This window comes from Mustela nivalis (genome assembly GCF_964662115.1).
Source record: "Mustela nivalis genome assembly, chromosome: 6".
Classification (NCBI taxonomy): Eukaryota; Metazoa; Chordata; class Mammalia; order Carnivora; family Mustelidae; genus Mustela; species Mustela nivalis.
In genome coordinates this window covers 152126110-152148088 of record NC_139025.1, presented here as the reverse complement: position 1 = coordinate 152148088, position 21979 = coordinate 152126110, and the positions used below count along the sequence as shown (strand labels likewise).

Here is a 21979-nt window from a genome sequence, read left to right as displayed (position 1 = left end):
AGTACTAACCTACAGAGAATGAACAAATTGACTCAGTAGACTAAAGACGATAGTTCTCCAAAGCGTAGTGGCTCCCAGCGTAGTCTTCTCTCACTGTAACAAGTATGTGGCTGCTGGACCCGTCCCCAGAGAAAGCAGAGCTTCCCTGTTGAAGGGATTCTCTCCCTCCGTGGCTCACTTCGGGCTGCAGCCACACCCCTGTGGTCCTGGCTGTCTTGCGTCTTTGGATGGCGTGGAAGGGGTCAAGGACCCGTGCCTAGGGCAGGTCTGGCAAACCACACACCAGCCCGAGTCCCTGTCACAGGCCCCTCCGCCCCACACTTGTATGGCTTTGTCAGAGTAGGAATGGACATGCTGGTTGTTGCTCGCAAGTTCAAGGTTGGGACGTTCGGCCTTCCCGACCTTGTCCAGTCTGGGCTGCTGTGTCCGCTTCCAAAGCCTGAAGATCAGTCCGGGGATGAGTAGTCCCTTGGCGGGGGCCGTTCCCCTCCCCCTCTGCGTAAGGCTCCTCACTTGTGTGTTTCTCTCCCTTGTCCTTATCTAGCTCCGTCTGCTCCAGTGATAAACCCACAGGCCCCCAACTCTGCCACGGGGTCCTCCGTCCGAGTGTGCTGGAGCTTATACTCTGACGACACCGTGGAGAGCTATCAGCTGTCCTACCGGCCGGTGCGGGACAGCGCACCCGGGAAGGACCAAGCAGGTGAGGCCGGTGCTCTGCAAGGGCTGAGGGCGCTCAGAGGCCGGGCCCTGCCTGCCCAGCAGTCAGAGGGTAGAGGTGGGAGCGGGCTACACATCCAGTCCATGGGGGCTGTCGTGATCTAGGGGCAACCTAGAGAACGGGATGCAGGTGGGGGAGCGTGGCAGAAAGGGCCAGAAAGGCAGGTTGGCTGGGGCAAGTCACAAGGCCAGGCTAGGGGATCTGGAGTGTGGGTAGAGCTGTCGGGCCAGAGCTGCCCCGGGATGATGCCTGAGCTGCACTGTGTGCGGAAGCTGGGGACGCCCTTCCGGGGGAGGCCCGGCGGGGCTGTCGTGGTTCTGATGGGCCCCAGGTGAGCATGTGAGGGAAGGGTAGGCCGGCTCTTCTCAGAGCAGCCCTGTGTTGGTAGAGACCAGAAGGGTAGCCCCCAGACCCGTGTGAGGGGTGAGGGGGGCCACTGGTGCTCAGACCTGCATTCTCAGACCGACGAGCAGTCTCCTGGGAACAGACGCTCACCTCCACGTGGGCAGCCCACCCTCTTCCCAGGGAAATGCAGCTGGCTGGTGTGGGGCTAAGCCTGGGGTGTCTGCTGCCCCTGCCCCCACGTAACAGATAAGCCATTTACCTGTTGAAAAGAGAGGTTCAGACATTAGAGGAGCCCCAGCTGAGCCCTTGGGGAAATTGGGGGACCACAGCTAGCCTGGCAAGGCCTATCCTGTGTGCATAGAGGCAGAGCGAGGTTGGGGGAGAGGGCTTGGGGATTTCCAGTTTATGGACGTGGAGACTGAGACCCCAGGAGAAACGAGCTGTCTGTGGGGACACATTGTGTGCAGGCTTCCCGCACAGAGTTCTGTACCAGGCCAGGCAGGTAGAGAGTTCTAGGTGCTGAAAGCAAGGATGGTTTTTCTGCCCAGGGACCAGGAAGGAAGGGGAATTTTTTTTTTAATTTAAATTCATAGAGTGTATTATATGTATTATTTGTTAATATAAATTAACGTAGAGTGTATTAGTTCCAGAGGCAGAGTTCAGTGTTTGATCATGTGTGCCCTCCGTGCCCATCACCCGGCTACCCTCTCCCCCCACCCCTACCCCTCCCACAACCTTCAGTGTGTGGTGGTGTCATGCGTTATCACAGCCTTCCCAGTCTGGGGAGGATCAGAGGTGTATCAGTTAGCTTTCGCTGCGTAACAATACCCTATCCCACCCTACTCCATGCATATATACGCAGCCTGTTTGTTAAAATAACAAACATTTATTATTTCTTGTAATTCTGTGAGTTGGCTGGATATTCTTCTGGTCTGGGCCAGCTCGGGTAGGGCCAGATGGTCTGGGATGGCCGCCCTTACAGATCTGGGGACATGGCTGGGATGGATGGGGTGACTTGGGGGGCACCCGGTCTCATCGTGTAGGAGGCTGGCCCTGGCTTGCTCACGTGGAAACGGACGTGTTCCCAGCAGCAAGAGGACAAGCCCCCGTATTCTGGCATTTCCCGAGCCTCTCCCAGCATCCTGCTTGCTGCTGTTCCGTTGGCTGCAGCAAGTCCCGTGGCTGAGCCTGTCTAGGGCTGGCAGGGGAAACCGAACCACACTGCGGAAGAGTGCACATACAGGGATGGAGGGAATTGGGGGCCAATTCTGTAATCTACTATAGGGAGATTCAGCACAACTCACTTGGAGCTACCTGGCCAATTTTAGAGTTGAATTCTTGTCTTTTTTTTCTTTTCAGTGTTTACAATGACTGTCAAGGAAACGTACTGCTCAGTGACAAATCTTGTGCCAAACACCCAGTATGAATTCTGGGTCACGGCTCAGAACAGGGCCGGCTCCAGCCCCACCAGTGAGCGGGCAGTGTACATGACAGGTAAGGGGGCCCACTTGTGCCTGGAGCAGGACCTTGACCCCAGGGGACGCGGGAGTCCCGGCTTTCTAGCTGTGGCAGGACCCTTGACTTCGTTTGGCAGGGCAGGAATACCTGTGTGTTTTTCTTTCACTGAATACATGAAATCTCTATTCCTAGTGTGGAAGGGACATTTGCTTAGAGTTGGTCTCAAAATATCAAAAAGCAATCACAGTGGCATAGAACCTTCCAATCTCCTTCTGCTCCTGGAATGTGGGAAAGGGACGCCCTGCATCTCGGGCCGTCTGGGTGGCCACAACAGAGCAGCATGGACCAAGGGGCTCATACCCGACAGACATTACTGCTCAGGGTTGCAGAGGCTGGAGGGTCCGGGATCACAGAGCCAGCATATTCAGCGTCTGCCGAGAAGCCTTCCAGGTTCAGGGACGGCGGGCTCAGTTCCAGCTTTGTCCTCACACAGCAGAAAGGGGCCACGGAGCCCTTCGGGTTCTCTTTTATAAGAGATGTCCTCCTCCCCCTCCTCATCTCCCAGGGACCCCACAGACCATCACTTTGGGGAATAGGTTTCAACACATGAATTCAGTGGGGAGGTGGGGCGTCAAGGGGGTAGAGGGGTTTGGGAGGCGGGAGGCTGGGGAAATCTCTTTGTGCCAGGACTGTGCTCGTGCTGTCTGGCCAGGCTCTGGGCCCACTGGCTGCGTGTGAGCAGAACGGCTGTTCCTCTCTCCCTTTGTCCCGCACCCAGCACCTTCCCCTCCCATCATAAAAAGCAAAGAGATACAGAGCTGCGAAGAGGCCGCACTCATCTGCTGGGAGTCTGGAAACCTGAATCCCGTGGACTCGTACACGGTGGAGCTGACCCAGGTGGAAACACCCGAAGCCTCGGGCGTAACCGAGTGAGTCCCGGGGGGCCTTTGCTGGGCACAAGAGTCCTTGATGCCTGACACGGTGACATAGCCCAGGAAGTGCATAGGGTTGGAGGGAAGGTCAGTTTGGGACACAGGGCAACCTCAATCTGGGGCTGCTTCCTTTTCATGAGAAGTTGCTGGAACATAGGGGCGCCTGGGTGGTTCAGTCGGTTAAGCATCTGCCTTCGGCTCAGGTCATGATCCGGGGCTCCTGGGATCGAGCCCCACATCGGGCTCCATGCTCATCAGGGAGCCTGCCTCTGCCTTCCCCCTCCCACCCCTGCTCATGCTCTTTCTCTCTCAAATAAATAAAATCATAAAAACAAACAAAAATAAAAAGAAGTTGCTGGAATGGTACTACTGAAGGTGCATGACACGTGAATAAATGCTTTAAACCTCAGGTTGGCTTTCTCAGCCCAGTGACGTTTTACCTTCCATTCACTTAGCACGCGCTGTGGGCCTCGGTGGTGCCGGGTCTGGTGCCTGGGCTCTGGGATACTAGACAGACAAATCCCTGCCCTGCGGCACTGACCATCCGGGGGAGCAAAGAGAAAACAAGAAAACTAACAAATGCATGAGATGCTGGAGGAACGTAAAGCACCCCCCCACCTGGAATTTAATGGGCAGGAGGACATCTTGAGCCAAAACAATAGAGGTTAGAGTTGCACGCACAGAGACTTCTGTGCCCGTCTTGGGAGGCTGTGGAAGGCTCACAGCCACCCCAGGTCCCCAGAGCTGAAGGTGCTCACAGGTGGGCAAGGGCTGGGTCAGCTGCCCCAGGGGCCTGCAGATCCCAAGAGTGCACAGCCTGTGGCTCTGGCCACCAGAGTGATCCCGATTTCCTTTGCAGTTTGTGCTGACACGTTAGGAGCCCCTGGCACCTCGCACCAGCCCAGACGAGGGGGGGTCGGTGATCTGGGGGATGTGGGGTAGTCCCCGCTCTCCCAGTACAGACCAGTCATCCTGAAGAAAAGACAGCATTGCCTCACAGACGAGCCCTTTTTTGCGAGCTCATCCCACACCAGCTTCTCTTCCTGTGTGGCTCCAGCCCCCTGGTTGTATTCCAGCTCTCCTGCTTCTGGGCTCCATCCTGCCACGTGGCTCTTCTGTGGAGACTCCCGTCCCCGTGTCATCCAGTGACTTCCAAGTCATTCTTTGGAGCTCACTCGGGTGTCCCTCTGCGGCATCAGGCACTCCGTCGTACGCCGTCACCACGCCATGGTTACCGCCTTCCATTGCCTCCAGTGGTGGCCTGAGGAGTGCCTCTGCCCAGCCCGACTGTGAGCTCGGTGAGGCCAGGGACTACATGAGTTTTCCCCAGAGCTTCCGTCGACGGCACCCGGAACCTAAGGTGCTTGGTTTAAGGTTTTTTTGTTTGGTTTTTAAGATTTTATTTATTTATTTGACAGAAAGAGAGAGAGAGAGATCACAAGTAGATGGAGAGGCAGGCAGAGAGAGAGAGAAAGAGGGAAGCAGGCTTCCTGCTGAGCAGAGAGCCCGATCCCAGGACCCTGAGATCATGACCTGAGCCGAAGGCAGAGGCTTAACGCACTGAGGCACTGAGGCGCCCCAATTGGTTCATGTTATTGAACAAAGTGGGAAGGTGCCCCACTGGCCACGCAGCCTTCCATGACGGGACAGCCAGGCCCGGTTGAGTGAGGGCATCGTATCGGGAAACGGGCATCACCCTGAAGGTTTCTCTTTTCCCCAGGACTGAAGCGGGGTTAGCAGTCACAGGACTAGACAGTGGCCATTATGGGCTCATACTCGTGTCTGGTAGAATTGAAATAAATTGACTGGGGGCCTGGGGCTGGGCTCAGGTCGGTGGACCCAGCAGATAGCAGGGGACCCATGGCATCCGCTTCATGCCCGCCTCTACTGACAGTAGATGCCAGGCGTGGGGCTAGGTGCCCGGGCCCCTGCGGTGGGGAACCTGGAGGGAAGAGGGCCGCACACACACAGAGTCACAAGAGAGTGAGGAAAGTGGAGTGTGGGGAGGACACGCTCTTGGCTGTGCTGCTGGTGGTCGGAGGACAGGGGTGCGAGGCTGGGTTTAAATTCCCAGCTTCAAAGCGGAGGCCTGGTGCTGGCACCTGGCTGGCTGGCCCCACCGCGCAGTAACCGCGGCTCTGCCTCTCTGCCCAGGTCAGTGGTGGGCATCCCAGCCTGCGAGTCTCTGGTGCAGCTACAGCCCAGGCAGAGCTACACGATGTCCGTGCGAGCCCACAACATGGGGGGCCCCAGTGCCAGGAGTGACCCCGTGACAGTCCACACCACAGGTACGCACCCAGGCCACATGCCCTTAGGGACTTAAGGGAGCCACCCTGTGGCACAGCAGAGCTGTGTGACTTCACTGGAAAATACGGCAAGCCAGGCCAAGAAGGGGCTGGGGACATTAAGGCCCTGGGGTCCCATTTTATAGACAGGGGACTGGAGGCCCAAGTCACAGAGAGGTCTGGTGGCAGAGCAAACGGGACGGCTCAGGCGTTTTCTCCTTACCCTCAGGTGGGCTAGAGGCTTGTCACCCTGGACTGCGGTGGCCAGACACCTCATTGCTCACATAGGCTACGCGCCGCCCTTGGAAGGGCATCATTATTCCCAGCAGGAGCTGTAGGCCGTGGCTGGTCTCCTGTTCTGCTGTCTGCCCAAGAGTCTCCCAGCCACCCACAGGCCCAGCTTGGCCCTGGCCGCTCAGCCTCTCCCTAGGCCCTGTCTGGCCACAGGGGGTGCCACGCCCCCAAGCCCAGCCCCTTGCCCTGTGCACTTGCCACCCTCCTGTCCTACAAGGCCAGATCTCGAGCGCGCAGAGACATGGCTCGCAGCCCTCCCTAACTCTGCCTTCCCAGGAGAAGCAGGGCGCCCAAGCCCGGGCTCTGACTGGGGCCGTTTCCTGAGGGACGTTGTGTCACTCCATCCACCTTTCCAGCGCCAGGAGGAGAGCTGTGTGATTAATTCCCTGTGTTGCTTCCACACGGTTGGAGAAAAACCAGCCGAGGGGCCACTGAAGTCCCCAGAGCTGGTGCAGGCTCGTGCTGGGATTAGGACTCGGGTTTTTCTCTTCGGTAGGCCCTGGGCCTGCCTTAACCTGGCTGGTCCTCCTCCTTTGCTGTGCCCACCCGGTGGTTTTGAAATGTCAAAGTCTGGCTATTTCAGTGAAAGGGAACAGAGCAAAAGGGACAGCGAGCCCCCGATTATTCGGTCATCTCTGAATTAGTTTGTTCGTACAGTTTTTACGAGTGTATTTATGAATGAGGCCTCTGGACGGCTCAGTCGGTTAAGCTCCGACTCTCCATCTCAGCTCAGATCTCCATCTCAAGGTCCTGGGCTGAGATGGTAACGCCTGAACCCAGGTCTGAGAGGAAGAGAAGTGACTTGACAGGAACTCGGGGAGAAGAACAGAACTTGGCTAAGACACGGGAGTGGACAGTGAGTTACAGTGCTCTCAAATGATGCATTTTTTTTACTAAACAATTTGTTCTTAAATCTATTCATACCACTTTGTGATGAGATTTTTGTTTTAACCATGATTTGGGGAGGGCTGTCATCTCCTCCCCTCCCCCCGACAGCCCTAGTCGGGATGTTGAATTTCACTTCCCTGTGTCAGACACGTCAGTAACAATCTCCCTGGTTCCTGTTTCCCCGGCCGGCGGGAAGAGGTTCCCACCTGCACACGGTGTTTGCTGCCTCCTGGTTCAGAGCCAAGCCTCTGGAATCGGAGGGGCTTGGGGGTTCAAACTGGAGATCTGTCATTTGCCGGTTGATCTTTTTAACCACCTGTGCCTCAGCATTCTCCTCTACGAGGGAGAATAATAGTACCAGTTTCTTTCTTTCTTTCTTTCTTTCTTTCTTTCTTTCTTTCTTTCTTTCAAGATTTTATTTATTTGACAGGCAGAGATCACAAGTAGGCAGAGAGACAGGCAGAGAGAGAGAGGGAAGCAGGCTCCCGCAGAGCAAAGACCTCCCCCCATGCGGGGCTCGCTCCCAGGACCCTGAGATCATGACCTGAGCTAAAGACAGAGGCTTTAACCCACTGAGCCACCCAGGTGCCCCACAGCACCAGTTTCTAAGAGTGATTGGTGAGGCCTGAAGCAGCAAAGACTTGCAAACTGCTGCTGGGGGCTGGGCACAGGGAGCCCGGTGTGGGGGGAACAGGAGGGGGCACCCCGCGAGGCTCGGGCTACAAGAGGAGGTGGCAGCGGTGACGGGCTCTTGGTACCTTCGCAGGCAGCCGCTTTCCCCTGAACCAGCACACCTGCCATCCCTGGCTGACTGTGGCTGACGACGGGTTTACGGTCGTGCGAAGCGAAAGAAAAACCCCCCTGAAGGAGCCGCTGCCTGGCAACACCCGGTTTAGCAGGTACTTCTGGTCAGCCGCTCACTGGAACGTTCTGTGAGCCTCCCTCATACTTGCTGTTGTTCAGGTGCGAGTGGGTGCTGACAGACGCCGTCTCGAGGGGAAGCAGTCCCTGAGATAGATGAGGGCCGCGGGGTCTAGTGGGGGAGGGGAGCCAGGAGGGGGAGGGAAAGGGTCCGGCTGGCGTGGGCGGAAGACACACGTGGCCACAGAGGCTGGGTCCTGGGCGGGAGGAGTCCGACCACAAAGCCAGCCGAGGGTCACACTGGCAGGTGACGGGAGAGCAGAAACGAGGACATAGGTCCCAGGGCTGGGCCCCGCGGTCCCTCTCCTACATCGCGAAACATTGTTTTAAAACTCCTGATGGAAACCCACGATGGAGGCTGAACCGGGGGGCCGGTGGGGAAGACGGGGATTTCGCGAGTGCCTGACCTGGGAGCAGGGGCCGGTCCCCCAAAGACGGGCGCCGTCTGTCTGGCTCTGCAGCTGTTTCCAGACCTGTTGAAAAACCCTTTCTTTATGCCTTACTTCTTTCCCCATACTTAGAGGACACTTGAACTCAGAGCAAATACACACTACTGAAACAGGAAAGTCAAAGCAGTGGGAGAGAAAGAACATAGGTCACGTTCAAGAGCAAATTCCATTTCCAGGAATTCACGTGAAACATGACTCTCAGCTTCCCGGCCATCAGAAAGAGACGAGGTCATGGTGGGTTGGATTTAGAGTCGGGAGGATCTTCCAAGAAGGAAAAGGGGCTCTCCTACAGAGGCCCCAGTGGCCACTGCCGCATATGGTATGCAGCCTCCATGCCCGGGGCCCCGACTCTGCCGGGTCTGGCTCTTCCTCTGATGCCGGCTCCCTGCTGGCCTATCTGTTGTGTGTGCTAGTGCGTTAGTGTGTATACGCGTGTTGGTGTGCACAAAGTACGGTGGAAAGCGACTTTACCCACCTGCCTCTGCCCATTCAGCCCAAGGGGAGGTGGCAGGCAGGGTAGGAAGAGATAAAGGTCTTACCTGTGTTTTTTTAAAAAAAAATTCAACGAAGCAGATTTTGAAGATCTTACTGGCTTTACTCCCTGCTGTCTGAACTGGGCAACGTCCGGTCCTGCGGGCAGAAAGGAGCGCGGAGGAGCTGTGCAGGATAGGATGAAAGACTTCCGTGGGCCGAGTGAGCAGGAACACGGACTTTAGAGTGGGCAGAGCAGCCGTGGTTGTGGCGGGTTAAATTCTTTCAGGGGGGCGCCTGGGTGGCTCAGTGGGTTAAGCCACTGCCTTCGGCTCAGGTCATGATCTCAGGGTCCTGGGATCGAGTCCCGCATCGGGCTCTCTGCTCAGCGGGGAGCCTGCTTCCCCCTCTCTCTCTCTGTCTGCCTCTCTGCCTACTTGTGATCTCTGTCTGTCAAATAAATAAATAAAATCTTTAAAAAAAAAATTCTTTCAGGGGACAGCAAGGCCTGTCAGGCATGTCACCTCACTTGTGCTCATCAGATGATGATGATGACTGGGTGACTGGCTAAGATTCCAGATCTGAGAGCACTGACCTGATGACTTGTCCCAGTTTGGGGACAAGCAGGACGGGGGCTTAGCCATTTGGGGCTTGTTGTCCTGTTTTCCACCCTTTCGGTACCTGGCTGGTACCAGGGTTGTGTGTGTCCCTCTGTCGGATAGCTACCAGGTTGTGGCCTCCCCGTGGTGGCACCTCTCTGGGACAGGATGCTCTCAAGAACAACACGGGGACAGCTTTCCTGTAGGAGCTTCCATCCGCACCCAGTCCCCTGAAAACACCCGCCTCTGACCACGCCTCTGCTCCCTCCTGGCATGTGAACCCCAGGAAAGCTCCCCAGGCAGACAGAACCTCAACATATCCCCATCTCCACCCCCCCCCCCGCCCCGCTCCAGCCCTCGGATGTTGCACTGAAAGCTGCAAAACGGGTTTTGGCCACTGGGGCCTGTGCCAGTGATCTAGCGCCTCCCCTGGAAATATGGGAGAGCTCCCCATCTGGGGTTCTGTTCGCGGCCTTTTGGGGTTCAGCCAAGCTGAGTTAGTCCCAGTGTAGTATCCTGTTACCGGTCTTTCTGGTGCCCTCTGAAACACCGTGCTGGGTGCTTGGGGTAGAGATGAAGGCGCTGTCCCTGCCCACCTGAGACGCAGGTGTCAGGGACACACCTATGAGAGATAAGGCATTGTGGGAGCCCCAAGGAGGAAGGCTTCCTGCAGGGGGAAGGGCTGGAAGGATGAGCGGGAGTCCTGCGGGCCGACAAGGGAGATTCGGAACCTTACACAGCAGAAGCAGAGAGGCCAGGCCGTTTGTTCGGAGAAGGACGAGCGGTTGGGCACGTCACGGGTGCGGAGTCCATAAGGGGAGGATGAGAAGAGGCGGGAAAGAGGGACGCGTTCTAGCGCAAAACAGGTTTGCACCGTACCCTTCTGGTCACGGAGAATTAAAGTAGGGGAAGGGACAGGATCAGATTCGTATTTCAAAAGGATCACAGTGTGAGCTGGGGAGGTGGGGGAGAGGCCTGAGGGTGGGGGGGACAAGGAGACCAGAGGGGAGGCTGCGGGGGCCCTGACAGTATCAGCAGTTGGAGGGCGAATGAGAGGAGATGGACTCCGCAGATCCTTGGCCCGAAACACCACCGGCAAGGAGTGGCCGGCTGGCTTCGGGGCGGGCAGGGGAGGGATGGGTCAGGGGCCGTAATCTATGGAGTGCTGATAGGTACTGGACACGTTCCAAGTGCTTTACGTGGATGGTCTCACTGGATCATCACAACAGCCTGTGAGGTCCAAACCGTAATCAGTCCAGTTCGATAGATGAGAAAATTGAGGCACAGAGAAGTAAGGGAATTTGCCCAGTGCACACTGCTGGTAAGGAAGGGTTGGTGTCAGAGTTCAACTAGAAGCTGAGCTTGTAACCACGGCATTATTTTTCTGTCTTAGTTTGCTGACTTAGGTTACTAGGTAGACGGTGAGTCTGTTTCCCAGAAGGGAGAAGACATGAGGGGTACCTACCCCACCCCACCACAGCCTGGCCGGCGGGAGGGGTAGGAAGGTCTGAGTTCTGCCGGGGACGTTCTGAATGAGATCGCAGGAGGCTGGAGGTGTGGGTCTGGAGCTTGGAGTAGAGACGGCTTCATTTTACAGAGCAGGATTGAGTTCATGTGCAGTGCCCTTCCCAGAGCTTCGCGTGGCCTTCAGGACTGGGGGTTTGAGGATGTGAGGGCAATCTGGCCGTGACAGCCGTCACCCTGTGGACCACCGGGGTCGAGGCAGCTGATCCGGCTGGCTGGTCGGGGCTCCCCTGCCACCCCTGCTGCTCCATGCGTCTCCCTCCCAAGGCTGCGTGCGGGATCCAAGAGGACGACCTGCCCGGGTAGAGGAGGACCGTTCTTTGGTCAAGGGTATAGGAGTAGCTGCGCTCCCCTGCCAGAACGCACGAACAAGCTCTCAGGGTCCGTTTGCGGGAGAATTTAGGGCCGTCAAGCTTCCAGGACTCCAGACACGGCCAAATGAGCCCCTGCAGGTGGGCTTCTGCCTTTCCATAGGTTAATTAATTAATTAATTAATTAGCTTGAGGTTTGAGAGTAGAAATCATGTATTAATGACAGCTGAACAAATCTGCCTAGGGATTTGGGGAACCACCTCGAATTTTGTTTTAGAGATACTCACGTGGCCAAATCTCCAACAAGAACCTTTCTCTGGAGAATGCTGCCTTGTTGTAAAACAAAACGTAACTCTGACCTTTTTAAGTGTAATTGTTCCTAGGGGCGTCTTGGAGGTGGATTCTGATCATCTGCTCTTCGCTCTTCTTGGGACATGAGTCCCCATCTTCTGCCTGTGGGCTGCCACTTCCCACGGGAGGCGTTCAGAACACCGCCTTCCACATGTGCAGACCACCTGCTGACTGGCCCCAACAGCTGGCGTCACTGCCCAGCATGGCCAGGCTGGGCCGCCCCAAATCACACGTGCTCCTTTCTAAACCCAGGTGTGTTGCTGTCATGGGGAATCTAATTCCAGTCCGAGGGCGCCACTACTGGGAGGTGGAGGTGGACGAGCAGGCCGACTACACAGTGGGCGTGGCCTTTGACGATGTCCCTAAAGAGGAGGACCTGGGAGCAAACCGCCTGTCTTGGTGCATGAGGCACAGATTTGCATCATCGAGGTAAAGTAACATCTGGAAAGCCAGTGTTAACATTCACTTTCCAAGAACAGATCCGGAGGTCTTAGTAGTAATAATGAAGGCCTACAGTGTGTTTCAGAGGATGTTTTAGGTATTTTAGGTGTCCTTTCTAGTCCTTTTCCCTAAAGTCCAGATGAGAAGAGAAGGAGCAGCTTTGGGTGCTTTTCTTTCAGATAAAAATAGCTAAAATTTGCGGAGAGCTTGTTCTGCGCCAAGCACTATTCCACACTCTTAGATATTTTATCCTATTTCCTTCTCAAATCTATTATCCCATTTTAAAAACAAGAAAGCTAGGCCTTCCAGTGGTTCGATAATCCATCCAACATGGGTTTTCAGAGCTTGGAATCAAATCCCGGCCATCCGGCTCCAAAGACAGCATTCTTCACCACTAAGCGACTCGTTTTCCCTGTTCGAGTCATGTTATTAAATGCATACACGTTTGATTTGAAGCCTCAATTCTCTTTCAGTGGGAAGACGCTTAATAGTTAGGGCTCATTCTGGTTTGCTTCTCCTGCAAAGCACTCTGTCCTGTAGGCATGGACTAGTTCTAGAAAGCTAGGGAAATCCCAGGAGGCCCCCCGGCCAGTGGACATTGTCAGACTTAGAAAGCCACTGTTGCAACCTCCCTTTGCCTCAAAAACTGTAAAACTTCCCACCATTTTCCCAGCACCTCTTTGTGGGGCCTCTGACCCTCACTGGCTTGCTGAATCCTATTAACGTCTGAGCCGGTGTTCTCTGCCTATGAGCCTCCATCACGGTCAAAGACTGTCTGTCATGCCAGCACATTTGTGGGAAGACCAGCTTCCCCTGTAAGATGGCTGGACTAGAGCTGACCCCACTAAACCTCAGGCCCAGTTCGAGGAATACGAGACGTACGAGGCACCGAGCCACAGGGTTTCTTTGGATTCTGCCTCAAGTAAGACTAAAATCAAAGGGTCCTCTCCTAGAAAGGTAAGAACGAAGGGCAGAGAAAGACACTGTGTATAGTGGGGGGGGGGGGCGGCAGGACAGAACACAGAAGAGGATGGAACACGAGACAGCATGGAGAGGCAGGTCAGAAGCCAACCCCGAGCTAGAGCAGTTGCACGCGGTCCCACCTCGGAAGGACATGTGAGAGAAGAGACGGAGTTACGAGTGGAGGATGAGGATTGGGTGTCCTAGCTGACTCATATTTCTTGCTTTAGTCTTGCCTCTGCTGTGCTGGAAGGAAGCTAGAGGGAGGGAAAGCTTCTGGTGGCTGCTCAACTAAGAAAAGGAGTCGAGGGGAAGATGAGGCGAGATGGCCTGGCTTGCTCTCACGCTCGAGACTATTCTGAGTGTCCCCTCGGGGCTGTGGACCTGGCCCTGAGCTCTGCAGGCGTCTGTGGGTAGCGGGGGGATGAAGTCCCCATGTCTGGTCTCGGGGCCAGCCATTTTCAAAGCACACGGGCCACAGAGCATGGCTGCTGTCGCAGCTAACGGTGATCGGCCCCCAGGCGGCCATGCTAAGGCTGAAGGTTTGAGAACTGTGCCTGAGTACTTGTTGCACACTCTCCCAAAAGGCCCATTTTATTACATGAAACATCAGGAGGTTGCCTGTTTCAAATGTCTTCATTATGAAGGCTTTATACATCCGATCCTTAAAATCCACAAATTTTTAAAATACCTACTTCTAGACAAATTTTGATGCAATAGGAGTGTATGCTACTATATGTAAGGTTTTTAGGTTAAGAGATTGTTCAAAAACAAATGGAGTTTAAAAATATGTCTCAGGGCGTATTTTAGAAAAGAGATAAATAATTTTGGAAATGGCCTGTTTGGGTAGTCAGTTAATAAAAAATAAAACAATCACAGGAGTATGTGAATAAAATTAATAGGAAATGCTGTGTAAATAAGCCCTACACAGAATTTCTGAAGCTCTGTTATATCAACACTTAAATTTTCAGGCATGAGTACGAGTTCCTGCACAACAAGAAGACTCCAGATATAAGAATAACAGTGTCCCCAAGGAAGATCGGCATTCTGTTGGACTATGAAAACTCAAAATTGTCCTTTTTCAATGTGGACATTTCTCAGCACCTTTACACGTTCAGCTGTCAGCTCCATGGATTCGTGCATCCCTGTTTTTCTCTGGAAAAGCCTGGCCGTCTGAGGATACGTAATGGCATTGCAATGCCCACGCACGTCACTTTCTATTAGACCGTTCTGGCCTGACTTCCTGTCATTGTGCGGTCCCTCCCCTCCCAGCCGCTCAGCCCTCAGCCCGTGGGCCCAGGCACTGACGCACCACGCACCCGGCCCTTTCGGCTCCCGCTCTCCTCTGGCAGACGGGTGTGCTGACGCTCGTCTCAGCGGACCTGGGCTCTAGGCCCTCGCTGCTGCCCGTGTGATGTTCGGTGCATCCCCACCAGGCCCAGCTGTCACCTGAGTGCTCTGCCAGCGTGAACCCAGAGGTCCTTCACGTGGTCAGGCCGTAGCGGTCTATTTTTTTATAGGCAAAGTATCTGAATCTCCAAGGCCTCCAGAGCTCGGGCTGAGGGCGAGAGAATGGGAGGGAGGGATGCGACACCGGCGCTGTGTCACCAGCGGCCGGGAACAGACCTGCAAAGACGAGGGGCCGTCCACAAAGAAGAGCAGGGAAGCCATGCGCCTTCCCCTCTCCTGTTTTCCCAGCACTGCCGGCGCTGTGATGAGGGTCTCCCGTTGCACACTGTGACGCTGTTCCTGTCCTTCACCGAACCCACCTGCTCAGGCTTTGCAGTGGCCTCTGCCACGCCCGATTCTGTGAAGGCGGGTCGGGGTCTGTCTTGTTCATCGTCCAGTCCCTGAGGGCTACCCCATCATGAACAGGTTCCCACCGCCTCTGGGATGAGTCCGTGTCCTCTCCGTCCAGCCACTGCCCGTGGGCGTGCTCTCCCTGCTCTTTGGCTGAGGGACGGTGGGGCCCCCTCAAAACCAGCACAGGACACGCGGCCAGGAGACACCATGGAGGGGAGGCGGTAGGAAGGCACAGAAGGGCCCCTGCAGCTTGATGGCAAGACGGGGACACGGACTACTCCGCACTACCACATAGATGCACTTTCACTGCATCAACAACGGGCCGGGGAATGAACGAGGAACACACAGACGTGAGTGGCAGCTGATCCTAGAAACCGTCCCATAAAGAGACCATCCCATAAAGAGAATCAGGTTCGAAATCAGAAGATTTACACTGGATCGCTAGTCTGTAGCTGCTTTGCCTTCAACCTTAGAAAAGTCCCACTATCTTGAAGCGCTCCTGTTTCCCTTTAAACAGAGAAAAAATAGTACTTGTTTCATAGGACAGGAAGAGTCCCAGTGACCGTGAGAGGGCACGACAGTATAGGGCGCACAGCGAATGCATGGCAGCTTGTGAAGACAGCAGCCCACCGAGACCCAAGATGAGCTCCGGTGGGTGGTCTCCCGCCCGCAGCTCTGGGACTTCTGGCCTCGCTGCTCTCGTGCCATCCTGCGACCACGGGACCCGGCCCCGCTGGCTGCATCCCCAGTTCTCCAGCCCCGGAGTCTGGCCGTCTCTCAGAGCTCTGCACTCAGCACCTCCCAGCTCGCAGAGCGAGTGACTCCGTCTGTGAGGCAATTCGCAGAGACCGTTCTGTGTCCTGCCCTGTGGAGGCCTCTCAAAGCAGACATCACCTCATCACTTCGGGTTTTCTGTGAACTGAAAACGCCTTGGCTCTAGAATCTTCTGTTTTCTAGCACACTCGAAGTCCGACAGTGAACACCCCTCCTGTCTCCAACTCGGCCTGTGATGTGAGCAGCAGCTCAGATTCCTGACTTCACAACCCACCTTGACGATATTGCAGCTCCTTAGTCTCACACGCACATGCACAGGCACACACACACACACACACCTGCCAGCCACGCTGCATCACTGGCCTGAAATCAGGAAGGTACGGCCCGTGTGAGCACAGACGGTTCAGGTTACAGACACACGCTGTTCCAACCCTGTTCTCAGCTCCAGAGGCAGAAACTGCAGTAGGAAGTAGGACATCACAGATAAGGCAAGTCTGAACTCCGGATTCTAGCCGGCTTTATGAAATGTTTCACGTGTAATAGGGACATGTATAAATGATAAAAACTCGACACCTATATAAGGTCTGAGTGAAATTTTTATTTGATCAAGGAAAAACAACTAAAATTGGCACTGAGCATTGACATTTAAAATTCACTTAATTTACACAAGGCATATGAACAACTTAAAGCATCATAATTACTCAGCGTAAAAAACTTTGGTTTAAACATGTTTCTTCTGCAAGAAGAAAAAATTAAGTCTAGAAAAGAACCAAACAAAACTTTTTTTTTTCTGTAAAATATTCCAGTTCCTAAAATATCACGAATAATCTGCTGAAACTAAATTTTAATAAGGGGCAGGATTTACCTCAAGGCCATGTTCACCTGCAACCCCGCTGATAAATCTGTTAAAAAACAAAACAAAAAGGATTTTTAGAACATCAGACAGTCGAGGCCACAATCCCTGACTGCAGTTAAAACAAAACATGTCAGTCTGTTCTTTCCCTACGTTCACCTGTCTCACTGTATAACCCTTGAGCAACTTATTAACAGAATCTTTGGCTTCCCTCAACAAAGGAGAGTGAGAATATGTAAAAAAAAAAAAAAACACAGAATCTTAGTGTCACTAACATGGGTTTAGTAATTCAGGATAGTCTGATTTGAAGGCACCTGAGATAGGACTAGAAAGTTGGTGAGAGACTTGGGATATAAAATGACACTGGTTGCTGATAAAATTAAATTGCCTTTTATTTGGAAACGTGTATATTTAATAACTGACTTCCTACGGGTTCAGACAATGATATGCAATCACTTAGACACATTCAATAAAATATTTCAGAAGCACGTGCTGGGTGATCGGCATCAAGCAGAGCGGTTCCATGGACATCGAGGCCTTTTCTGCACCACTTCCCACCCTCCAGTATTTGTCAGAAGCAGAAGCTCCCGCAGCTCACATGCTGGCCACTGCCCGCAGCGCGAGTCCCTCGGACACAGCCTTCCGTAATGCAGACTCTGCTGGTCTCCATACAAAGAGGCTCAGCTCCCTGGACTCCCTGAAGGCTGCACCATGGGAGAGGTCCTCCTTCCACTTTCCTGAGCAACTTCAATTTCCAGCCCCGCTCCTATCAGTTCGCACTGTGAGAGTTTTCGTGGATCCACCTTCTCCCACACTTTCTAATCTAATAATTTACTGTTCCTATTTTACAGTAAGACGACTCGAAGTGCGTAGTTGCTGTTGGTAGATAAGTAGGTCTTGAATTTATTTTGCAAACAAGACCTGTTCTATCTACCTTTTCCTTTAGGAGGCTAACAGCAGAGTCGGCTTGACTTCAAGGACTCTGTTTTCTTAGTCTCCAGAAGACCAAGTCCAGCTTTTAAAGCACGGTCCTCTAGCGTGTCAAGAACGACAGGAATGGTCATCGATCACTTTTAGGTAACTGATGACTTTTCAAGTTTTCAGAGATTTTTCTTCACTGCAATCCACAGTTAAGGAACCTAAATTCAAGATGAGAACCGGTGGTTTGGGAAGAAGACTCCATCCAGGGAGCAAGTCTCCTAGAAGGCACGTGACGACGAGCTGGGCACGATGCCCGGAGGCAGGAATGACGTCAGAGTAGCTCCGGCACAGGTGCTGCTGCCCTGCTTGCTTTCTGCTACTCCCAACCCCAGGAAACAACCGAGCCCCATTCACCGATTCATTGCTTTCTCTTCATCTTCCCAGACTTTAACACTATCAGGTTCTCTGCTCTGTCTACTCAAATCCTGGCGGACTCAAACTGTCGTTGATCTGAATTGTGACAATTGAGCTACACAGTGCGCAGCTCAGACAACAGGCAGCCATGCAGGCAGAGCCCATAAAAAGGCTTTTGCATTATGAACTTGGATTCTCCTTTTGCGGTCTCCCTCATGCTCATTCCTAGGCCTAGATGTGGGCTTAAGAGATGCCCTTAAATTCCAAAAGACGGGTCTGAGTCAGGAATATAATCTACTTGCTAGGAAAGCACTCAGTCAACAAAACCTAGGTCTCCCAGTTACGCATTTTAAGAAAGGAACTTTGGTTTTTTAGAGATGGATTTCCTGAGTACATACACTGCTTCATGGTCAACCTGTCATCTCGTTCTGCCACTCAGAAAGCTTCCTACCCTCTGATTTCTTTTATACCCCAAACACCCACGTGATGGAGGAGGAAACAGGGAGAGAAAAAGAAAATAAGAGAAGTACTACCCGAAAGCAAGGCCAAACCTCTGAAGAAAGGCAGAAGATACTTGATAAGCCACAGATGCCTAGGCAGGAATGGACTGACCCGTTCTTGTCCCATCTAATCCCTACGTAGCTCAAAGGTCACTTCCTGGAAGCATTTCCTCCTAATTCCTCCCTCTCCCAGGCTGAGTTCAGTGCCACACACTCACCTCTTTTTGAGTGGCATATTGCAACCGGCAACCTGTGTCGGCTCCACTTGGCTGCACGCAAACCAGAGGCAGGAACTGTAGCTCCTCCCCTCCAAACCATCAGAACACGGACGCGATGAGGTCTGCAGAGCTGATTTACCTGGAAAGAGGTTAAGAGACATCAAACTGTCTCCCAAATTAAATCTCTTCATCAGAAAGCAAAGCACTCTTAAATTATGTGTGCTGGGTGAGGAGAGGGAGATAAAAAATATTCTCCGCCTTTCTGCAGTCCCCACATACCTAAGGATCCACCACAGAATCCCACTAGTAACAGCGACTTCTGACCTGGGAGGAGGAGGAGGAGGAGGGTGTTGACAAGATCTGATGCGTGAGGAAGAGGTTTAGAATGCTTTCTTCCCATCACCACAAGACATCACTAACGCTCACATTTAATATTTATTGCAGTTTTTACTATTCTTAGGGAGCCCATATTTTAAATGCTCTGAAACATCAATTCGGTTTTTATGTCTGGAGGCTGATGAGTAGAAGTGAAGGCCCTGTGACAGAGTCTGATCGATTGCACGGCACACCGCACCACGGCTCTCTGCTGGTCCGAGAATCTAAGACTTTCACAGAGAAAGGACATGCTGTAAGGTTAACGATAACCCCAGGGATGTAAAAAGACCGCAGGTGATAACTTCTCAAAGGTCAAGTGTCTTTTAAAAATCATTTTATGGGAGAGATTTCCTCCCCCCTCCCCCCAAAAATTGTAGCCAAACTTATTTATCAGACACAGGGTGAAAATCCAAATATATGGAGGCACCTCGTATTCTTGAAATCTCCTTTCCTAAAAAGTTGATGGTATTTTCAGACCCTAGGTTTCATTATTTTAAATTGGAATACTCTGGGGACACGTGGGTGGCCCAGTCGGTTGAGGGTCTGCCTTAGGCTCAGGTCATGATTTCTGGGTTGTGAGATCAAGCCCCATGTCAGGCTCCCTGCTCAGTGGGGAATCTGCTGCTCCCTCTCCCTCTGTGCTCTCTCGCTTTCCAGAAATAAATAAGTAAATATCTTTAAGTCAGAAAACTATATTCCTAGGCCTTGAAAGAATGTCAAGCCAATCTCCCCAAAATAACTGCATATACCTCTACCAAGGATTTCTGTAAAATCAAAGGCATTTTAAACACCAATTACCTACTCAGGTAATCATTATGAACTCAGCAGTGAGTACATTTCTGTGCAGTTACTAATCCACCGAAAAGTCTCAAGTTCTGGAAGTGAGAGAAGGGAGATGCGTGCAGACTGTAAAGTGCTGCGGTCACTGGAGGAGAAGGTAAGAGCTGAACAGCCGGGAGAGTGAGTGGAATAGAAACCACCTATAGCCTGTCCATGTCTAAACCCACCGAAGGGGTGGTCTTCTCTCCTCAGCCCTCTTTAGTAGTCTGAAGCGCTGTCTGCAGCACTATGCAAACCAACAGGAGGAAAGGAAAACAAAATGGAAGATGTGTTCCTTGTGCCTGGAATTATACGGGCCCTGGAAATAAAAGACTGCTCCTTACTGCATTTTTAAGGTAGTATTTCTGCCCATGTCACCATCACTTGCAACAGCAACCATGTCTACATCATCTCAAGTTTCTTGGGAACATTTACGCAGAGCACTTGTTCTCAGGGCCTGGCTCTCGAGGAGGCCCAAGACCCTTTCAGAGGCTCAGTCAACTCGAAACTACTTTCATCATTAACACTGAGACAGTAATTGCTCTTTTCACTCTGATTCCATGAACATACAGAGTTTGACCAGATGCTACAGTATGTGAGGACATTCATCACGGACAACAGTATATGCTTGGGTGTTCTGGTGATAGAAACGTTTCTCAGTTTTAACTTCTAATACTAAAAATAATGTGTGTGTGTGTGTGTGCACGCACACGCATGTGTATGTTTATGTGTGTATATGTATGTCCCACATAAACAAAATCTCTTTGGAATCCTCAGTAATTTTAAAGGAGGGTCCTGAGGCCAAAAAGTTTAGAAGTTCTTAATACAGAGCGTCCATGGCTTCCCCACGATGAAGGTCTAGTTGAGTGAGTTCCTCGGTAGTAAGAGTACACCCATGCTTTCCAGTACTTGCTAATGTACAAGCTGATCTGTAGAACTCTGAGGCGTACACACTTTCTTCATTTCCATTTCAAAATACGAGAGAGATGACGGGACAATGCCCAATACGGTTAAAGAGCGCGAGTACCAAATGCAGAGTTACCTAAGGCAGCGGAGGCCTGACTGCAGGGCACCCACAGCGTCTCACCTGGACTTGGGGTGAACTTACAGGCTCACAGTGGCTGGTCCGATTCAGACGGCTTCCGAGGTAAGCATTTCCACGGGCTGTGACAGCACGTTCTCACAGCGAGAGCTCGGACTGTAAGTAGCTAGCTGGAAGTCTCGCGGGGGAGGTGGGGGGGGCACGCATCCGTGAAACTCGGGCCTCTAGGAAACGACAGAAGGGACCCGACGGACTCCTCTCCAGCTACACAGCATCTGTGATGTAAACAAATGGCTGCGCCTGGGTGGCTGAGTCGGCTGAGCCTCCCACTCTTGATTTCAGCTCAGGTCATGATCTCAGGGTCAGGCGATGGAGCCCCTCATGGGGCTCTGCAGGGAGTCTGCCTGAGATTTTTCTCTCTCCCCCTCTACACCCTCTAAGATAAATAAATCTAGACACACACACACACCCCCAAAAAGGTAAACAAATGACACAGTTCTAACTCCTGAAACATACCGACTTTGCCTTTCTTGGATTCATTCTGCACGGAAAGGTCAATCCCCGTCTTCACTCCCTTAAAAAGACGGCTTAGCCATCCAAAAGAACCAGTTCAGACGTGGAGGACAAAATGATGGCCTGGAGATGAAGAAATCTCGCTCCTGGTCGTGGCTCTGTCACTAACGAGCTCGGGGACTTTCCGCCCGCCTCCTCTCACTACGCTTCGATTTAAACTGAACCAAGGGCGACGACCCAGACGGCTGTTCCTCCTCCGACACCAGACGACGTTCCCGGCGGATTTAGGAAGCTTCAGAATGACCCGCCGGGCGTTTGCGTCTTCAGATTCCCGCAACAGGTGCCGCTGCCCCACGCGGGAGTCACCGATGCGAACCGCCTGCTTCCGCACAGGCCCTCGCGTCACACCCCTTAAGCGACACGGGCCACCACGGATGTGGAACTCAGCTACTGCATGATCTTTCCTTCAGCCTTACTCCGGGCGTGTCTCTCCCTCCCACACACATCCCCACCGCAGCTCCGCGAACCACCCTGCTGGGGTTTTTTAGACGAGGTCGAGAAAGCTGGGCGCGAGCTCGGAACGAGACCCAGCTCCGCGGAGACGCGGCCCCCGCGGCAGATACGCCGACCGCTCACCTCTGCGCCGGTTCCCCGCCATACCCCCTGAAACCCGACACACCAGCCAGCCTGCCTACTGAGACAGTTACCGCGCGCCCCGCTGGTGGCCGGAGAGCAGCCTCTCCGCACGCCACGGACGAACCCGCCCCTCCCGCGTAGACCGAGGCAACGCCTCCTCTCTC

The 21979-nt window shown here is 53.2% G+C and overlaps 1 protein-coding gene and 1 long non-coding RNA gene across 7 annotated transcripts in view; one reads left to right on the top strand and one right to left on the bottom strand.

Moving 5' to 3' along the window:
• FSD2 (fibronectin type III and SPRY domain containing 2) overlaps nucleotides 1-16140 on the top strand; it is a 45052-nt gene extending 28912 nt beyond the window's left edge. For both annotated transcript variants that reach the window (XM_082736152.1, XM_082736151.1), the window contains exons 10-16: nucleotides 545-700; nucleotides 2423-2557; nucleotides 3300-3450; nucleotides 5608-5741; nucleotides 7687-7819; nucleotides 11799-11975; nucleotides 13919-16140. In XM_082736152.1, the coding sequence (XP_082592278.1) occupies nucleotides 545-700; nucleotides 2423-2557; nucleotides 3300-3450; nucleotides 5608-5741; nucleotides 7687-7819; nucleotides 11799-11975; nucleotides 13919-14171 (1139 nt within the window). In that variant the 3' untranslated portion in view covers nucleotides 14172-16140. The remainder of the gene's footprint in view (nucleotides 1-544; nucleotides 701-2422; nucleotides 2558-3299; nucleotides 3451-5607; nucleotides 5742-7686; nucleotides 7820-11798; nucleotides 11976-13918) is intronic.
• On the bottom strand, nucleotides 16103-21968 carry LOC309867383. Of its 5 annotated transcripts, XR_014313136.1 has the most exons (5): nucleotides 21183-21952; nucleotides 20733-20941; nucleotides 18710-18754; nucleotides 18431-18569; nucleotides 16103-16426 (listed from the first exon to the last, which is right to left on the bottom strand). It is a non-coding gene; the product is annotated as an uncharacterized lncRNA (long non-coding RNA). The 5 variants fall into 5 exon arrangements; XR_014313132.1 differs by lacking the exon at nucleotides 18710-18754 and having other exon boundaries at nucleotides 16103-17598; nucleotides 21183-21968; XR_014313133.1 differs by lacking the exon at nucleotides 18710-18754 and having other exon boundaries at nucleotides 16103-17576; nucleotides 21183-21968.
• Nucleotides 21969-21979: the final 11 nt, after the last annotated feature.